The sequence below is a fragment of the Xyrauchen texanus genome, chromosome 22 (genome assembly GCF_025860055.1).
Source record: "Xyrauchen texanus isolate HMW12.3.18 chromosome 22, RBS_HiC_50CHRs, whole genome shotgun sequence".
Taxonomy (NCBI): domain Eukaryota; kingdom Metazoa; phylum Chordata; class Actinopteri; order Cypriniformes; family Catostomidae; genus Xyrauchen; species Xyrauchen texanus.
In genome coordinates, this window is record NC_068297.1 from 3,764,488 (window position 1) to 3,771,515 (window position 7,028).

At 38.5% G+C, this 7,028-nt stretch overlaps 1 protein-coding gene across 1 annotated transcript; it reads left to right on the forward strand.

Moving 5' to 3' along the window:
- Nucleotides 1-326: 326 nt before the first annotated feature.
- Nucleotides 327-5,870, forward strand: LOC127662298 (kelch-like protein 10). Its single transcript, XM_052153432.1, has 8 exons — nt 327-472; nt 831-1,323; nt 1,948-2,367; nt 3,037-3,234; nt 3,320-3,469; nt 3,656-3,772; nt 5,208-5,299; nt 5,705-5,870. The coding sequence occupies exons 1-8, from the start codon at nt 327-329 to the stop codon at nt 5,868-5,870; spliced, it is 1,782 nt and encodes a 593-aa protein (XP_052009392.1).
- The last annotated feature ends 1,158 nt before the right edge of the window (nt 5,871-7,028 follow it).

Sequence of the window (7,028 nt, forward strand, 5' to 3'; positions counted from 1 at the left end):
TAGTTTATTTGTTTGGTCAATGAATTAAAGTAATTGAGATAAATGCAAATGGGAACTTTCTGTTAAATGGCTGTGAGGATTTGGATGCAACAGTAACCAATCCAGATGCTGGATAAATACAGTAAAAGACCCCATAAGAATTATGAGGCCAAAACACAAGCTGATTATAGAATATTTTCAAGCTCCTCAATTCTGATGTCACAATGAGAGACTCTAGAACTCTCCTGAGCATTGGGTCTCCACAAAGACTTCATTAAATCTGAAATTACTTAAATTAGAGTTTGTTGTGAAGAGGTTGGATCAGTGCACCGACAGATAGCTAAATCATGACGCGTAAAATAAGTGCCACAGCCTTGAACGTGTTTGAAGAAGCACGTTTACAGGGTGAGCTCACTGACCTGATCATCAGGGTAAATGACACAGAGTTTAAAGTGCACAAGATCATACTGTGTGGCTGCAGCCCTTATTTTAGGTAAGGACATAAATCACTTTCTGCATGGTGGTTTATTTTAATTAGGGCAAAAAGGACATGCAAAATGTTGTCTCTTTTTTGTATTTGTTATTTACTTGATTATTGTTTCCTTACATCCCTAAAACAAAATTTTAATGGATCTACTGTCATAGTATAAGACAAATATAGGAAGGAACATCTTCAGAAAACCAGGATATTTATGATAAACCATCAACACCTGCCTACTGTATGTCCATAAATAAAAATGCCCCAGCACACTCCAAAACGAGGGCTTGCCTTTAGACTTTGATTGTTTATATATTTATGTATGTATACAATTTGATCATCAATAATGCATGTATTTGAAATATGTTCACAGGGTTCTTTTCTCCCCTAATTGGAACAAAATAGCTGAACATTACTATAATATCCCAAGAATTTCCCCAGACATCATGTCTCTTATTCTTAAATACATGTACAGAAGATCAGTCTGCATTACTGAAGATAACGCGACAGAGCTCTTGGTGGCGGCAGACCAGTTTTTAATATCGGGTCTAGTAGATGCCTGCTGTGAGTTCCTGGAGACACAGTTATGCCCAGAAAAATGCATTGGCATCTGCATGTTCGCTGGACATTTCCACTCATGTTCAAAGTTCCAGTGTAAAGCAAAGCTCTACATCCTACAACACTTTGAGGAGGTGGTGCGTGTATCCGAGGAATTCCTGGAACTCTCAGTGGAACATCTTGAGGAGATCATTGGTCAGGATGAGCTGAATGTCAAACAGGAGGATGTGGTTTTTGAAGCCATCCTCTACTGGATTGATCACTCACCTGAACAGAGGAAGAAACACTTTGCTGTGCTATTGCGAAAGGTAAGACACAGAGAGAGAAATAATACTAGATGTAATAATAAGCATTAGTTTACCCAAAAAGGAAAATTCTCTCATCATTTACTCACCCTCATGCCATCCCAGATGTGTATGACTTTCTTCTGCTGAAAATATCTCAGCTCTGTAGCTCAATACAATGCAAGCTATCAGTATCTAAATCTTTAAAGCTCCAAAAAGCACATAAAGTAGCATAACATAAAAGGCAGCATAAAAGTAATCCATAAGACCCGAGTGGTTTAATGAATGGCTCACTCGTGGACGCGCATATGAGATCTTGCTGGTAGTGAAGTGAACTGGCTATATGGAAACTGCATCAAAATGTACAAAGAGCCACGTAAAAATTATTTAGCAAAAATGTAACTGTAGTAAATATGTGACCAGGTCACCATTTAAAGTCTGATAAACGTTTCATTCCTTGTTCTTTTTTTTCTTTCTTTTTTTGAATGATGCTAATACCCATTTACCACAGTTTTATTGCAGTAACAATAACTGTAAGAACTTTTATGTTTTGGCAGAAATATTTTGTCTTTTGTACATTTGTGTATATTAAAATAAGACTATGAGTAAAGTCATGCCAGTGTCAGCTCTTCCCTTACTGTGCTTCAGGTTCGAATGGGGTTAATGACATCAGACTACTTCATGAATACTGTAAAAAATAATGCACTGGTGATGGAGAATGAGGCGTGCACACCTGTGATCATCAATGCAATGAAGGCCATTTTTGACCTCAATATGGAGGAACCCTTTAGCTCAGACCTCAGAAATCCATTGACACGCCCACGTCTGCCTTGTGCCATCCTATTAGCCATTGGAGGGTGGAGCGGCAGCAGTCCCACCAATGGGATTGAGGCTTATGATGTAAGGGCAGAACGTTGGGTCAATGTGACTCAAGAAGATGAGAGTCCTAGAGCCTATCATGGTGCAGTGGTCTTAGATGGGTTTATCTACTGCATTGGCGGTTTTGACAGTGTGGACTATTTCAACAGTGTGAGGAAATTCAACCCCATCAATCGAATTTGGCACGAGGTGTGTATTGTTTCTCTTTCAGATTGCATTCCAACTAGTATGTTTAAAGGAATACTCTGGGTTCAATCCAAGTTAAATTGACAGAATTTGTGGCAAAATAATTATTACCACAAAAATAATTTTGACCAGTCCGTCCTTTTCTTTGAAAAGAGCAAAAATCGAGGTTACATTGAGGCACTTAAAATGGAAGTGAAGGAGGCCAATTTTGGAGGGTTTAAATCCAGAAATGTGAAGATTACATAAATGCTTTTGTTAAATTTGTGTAGAATTTGAGATGCAAAGTTTTTTAAATAGTCATTTTTATAGCTGTTTTGGGGTTTTAAAGTTTATGTCTTGTGGCTGTACTTTTAAAACAGTGAGCATTTTAGTGTTTATGGATTGGCTCCATTCACTTCCATTGTAAGTGCCTCAATGTAACCTCAATGTATAAGTTTTTTTGGTAATACTATTGTACTTTGAAAATTGCAGTACCATTGTGCTTAACTCTCACGTTCAAATACCACAGCATGGTATTTAAATAAATCTCTAAGGCACTTAAAGAAAACTATGGTATTACCAGGTTGGTAGTGTCAAAAACCTTCTGTAAGAGGCTGACGAGAGCAACAGTGAAGTTATCTATAATGGTAAGTGTATTACACAATATACACTGATGTAAATAATGGGTTGCAGGTGGCCCCTATGTATGAACGACGGTGCTATGTTAGTGTAGCAAATCTGGACGGCTATATTTATGCCATTGGTGGTTATTCTGGACATGAAAGGCTGAACACAGCAGAGTGCTACGATCCAAAGACCAACCAGTGGACACTGATAGCCCCTATGAATGAAAGGAGGAGTGACGCCAGCGCCACCTCACTGCAGGGCAAGGTAAGAACAATCACCAATGGCTTAACGTTCTTCTGCTGAATACACTTACAAAGCCTCTTATATTGTTTTTGTCTATGTCTTGCAGGTGTACATCTGTGGTGGTTTTACTGGGGTTGAGTGTCTCTTCTCAGCTGAGAGTTTTATTCCTGAGACAAACCAGTGGAGCCTCATCGCACCCATGAGAAGCCACCGCAGTGGTGTTGGTGTGATTGCTTATGGAGGCCTAGTTTATGCTGTGAGTATTTTACATACATATACAGAAATAAGGAAATACTAACAGGCAAATATGCCGGTAACATAACAGTGTGTAGGTTGCACATAATATAGACTATACAGAAATGTACTGCAATAAATATTTGTGGAGGCAAACTATGTAAATGAACAGATAAATGTACAGAATACATACATCAATATTTTTAAGGTTGGTGGCTTTGATGGTACCGGTCGTTTGTGCAGTGCAGAGGCCTACAACCCTCTGACTGATTTGTGGCATGATGTTGCATCTATGTTCGACCCTCGCAGCAACTTTGGCATTGAGGTGAGACAGGAAATCTAAGGAGTGATCTAAAGTTACAGGGAAGGGAAAAAAATCCATATTAGTCCCATGTTGACAAATTTGAGGCATCTTTGAACTTGGATTACAATTTAGCCTCATTGTATTCCATAAAATTGTTGCTCCCCAACTGAGATTTATTAATGTAAAGGTAAAAGCCTTTAGCTGATCATGTTCATCAATCACTTAAAGGAATAGTTCACATGGAAGAATATTCTACTCCATCTTTTCAATACAGTGGCATGTGATAGGGACTCACTTTAAAGCTTTCAAGTCCCAAAAGTGTCATAAAAGTAGTCCATTTGACTTGTGCATCATTATCCAAGTCTTCTAAAGGCAGACGATAACTCGAACCTTTGAAAATACATTTTTCAGAGAAAATTAGTTGAAGTCCGTTGTGCGTTCATGAGTGCTATAAGAGAGAAGCTTGTTAAAAGGATAGTTCACCCAAAAATGAACATTTTCTCATCATTTATTCACCCTCATGCCATCCCATATGTGTATGACTTTCTTTCTTCAGCAGAACACATTTGAAGAAATATATCTCAGCTCAGTAGGTCCTTAAAATGCAAGTGGATGTGATCAGACCACTGAAGCTCTGAAAATCACAGTCAGCATAAACGTCATCTGTTTTTGACTCCAGTGGATAGATTCATGTCTTCTAAAGTGATATGATCGCTTCTGGTATGAAAAGATCAATATTTAAGTACTTTTTAACTATAACCCAATGCTTTCAGTCAGCAGCAGTATGTGCATGTGACGTATTCGCATTAGAACTGATGCATGTGAGACACACACGGAAGAGCAGCTGAGTAGGACAAACGCTATACAGAAGCTCGGTTTAGTACAGAACAGGTTTAGATCTGTACAAATTGTATTTGTATGTTTTTCACAATGGTGCATATTTATGCTTATCCTGGATGTCTCAACTGAGAGAAAAACATGAGATTATGTCCATAACACCAACGCGAATATGTCACACGAGGTGATTTTCGCACCAAAATCAATTGTATTACTTTATAAGACATTCATTTAACTGCTGGAGTCGTATTGACGACATATATGCTGACTGTCTGTAATTTATTGAGCATCAAATGTCTGATCACCATCCACTTACAGTTTAAGGACCTACTGAGCTGAGATATTTTATATCTTCAAATGTGTTCTGCTGAAGAAAAAAGTTATACACATCTGAGATATAATGAGTAAATTATTTTTGGGTGAACTATCCCTTTAACAGTGGCTTGCATGTTAATGCGAGAGCTTGTATTGCTCAGCACTAAAAACAATGCAAGTACTCACGTTAAATTCAGAAAAAAGTCAGAAAGGATTGGAATGACACGATGGTGAGTAAATTATGAATTTCAATTTTGGGGTGAACTATTCCTTTAATCTCCTTTTTACTTTCCCCAAAACCCAGGTGGTGGATGATCTTTTGTTTGTTGTTGGCGGGTTTAATGGTTTCAGTACCAGCTGTGATGTGGAGTGCTACAATGAAAAAACAAACGAATGGTAACATTCACAAATTCTAGGCTACTTCTTCTTTCACATTGCATTAAAAGTAAATGGGGGAGACCGGGGCTAGTTGTCACTAGGGCTTTATGTAAGCTATAAGATTTTGAGTGAAGAGTCCAAATGTGTTGCAGCAGTTTTGTATGTTGGTTTCAAACACCTAGTTCAAAACCCTCTTAAATTACAATAGTCTTTGTGAATTCCATCCACCAAAAATTTTCAAGAGCTGTTTTGTAGCCAAGATATAGAAGTACAGATATGTGCCAAAAGAAATTGGCTTTCAAAAATAAACCTACCCTGAGAAATATTAGACAACTAGCCCTGAACTCCCCTAAATTTGTATGTTTGGATGCATTTTTATTTCTTTCATAGCATCAATATCTTTAATCTGCATGTTCTGCACAGGAATAGTGTATGTGATATGGACATGTTCCGCAGTGCCCTGAGCTGTTGTGTACTATCAGGATTACCTAATATAAAATACTATGCTGCCCAACGAGACCCAGTAGAGATACCAGAAGACGAGATTGACAATGACTGGTCTACGTCAAGCAGCGCTCTGGCAGTCTAACCACAAACGGACCCTGAAGAAAAAAAAAACAACAACAATATAGCACCTGTGATATGCCTCATGAATAAATGCATTCAAAAAAGATGGTGTACTCTATAAGCAAAACCTACACCGGTTAAAGATCATCAAAAGTTTGTAGGTTTGGAGCCTGCAAGGTGTAATCCATAAATGATCACTATTGTGCCCTTGAATAAAGCACCAGAGGTTATTTCAGTACTGTAGGTTTGACCATGTACCTAGTGAACTGCAAGTTGTTTCGGATAGAACTGTCTAAATGATTTCTAAATCTAAAGGGATAGTTCACCCAAAAATGAAAATGATGTTATTATCTACTCACCCTCATGCCATCCCAGATGTGTATGACTTTCTTTCATCTGCAGAACACAAGCAAAGATTTAGAAGAACATCTCAGTTCTGTTGGTCCATTAAATGCAAGTGAATGATGACTGAAAAGTTGAAGCTCCAAAAAGCATATAGATTAAGATTGAACTTTATTGTCATTGTGCAGAGCCAATGAAATGCAGTTGTTTTCCCATATCCCAAATAAGCTGGGGTCAGAGTGCAGGGTCAGCCATGAAACAGCACCCCTGGAGCAGATGAGGTCAAGAGTCTTGCTCAAGGGCCCAACAGTGGTATATTGGCAGTGCTGAAGCTTGAACCCCCGACCTTTTGGTCACCAATGGCCCTATATAAAGCCCTATATCAAAGTAATTAATATGACTCCAGGGGTTTAGTCAATGTCTTCATAAGCGATTCAATCTGTTTGGGGTGCATACCGATACATAAAACATTTTGACCATCACTCATCATATTTAGTGTGATGGCCGAGCCTGTTTCTGAGAGCATATGGCAATCCGTGCTCAACACCTGACATGGCTAGTCGTAAATCATCCTCCACGATCAATAAACATGAGAGGTACTTGTTTAGTGCCTTAGCTTCGTACTGTGGTTTGGCTGGTCATTGTTAGTTTTTGGTTTGTCTTAGTTTCACAGGTTTTAAACTGTCATGTGCAATAACCTCAGAACATACAGTACAGCCCACAGTGGACGTGGTGTGTTATTTAGCCTGATGCAAGTGAATCCATATTTTATGCTCTATTTGTTATATCTTCCGCCATTCAGCTGAATCTTTTTCACTTCACTTGAGTGTACGAACAC

Coding starts and splice junctions, on each gene's coding strand:
- LOC127662298 (XM_052153432.1), top strand. CDS start 327: ATGACGCGTAAAATAAGTGCCACAGCCTTGAACGTGTTTGAAGAAGCA. Junction 1,324..1,947: donor TTGCTGTGCTATTGCGAAAG/GTAAGACACAGA, acceptor ACTGTGCTTCAG/GTTCGAATGGGGTTAATGAC. Junction 3,773..5,207: donor GCAGCAACTTTGGCATTGAG/GTGAGACAGGAA, acceptor CCCAAAACCCAG/GTGGTGGATGATCTTTTGTT.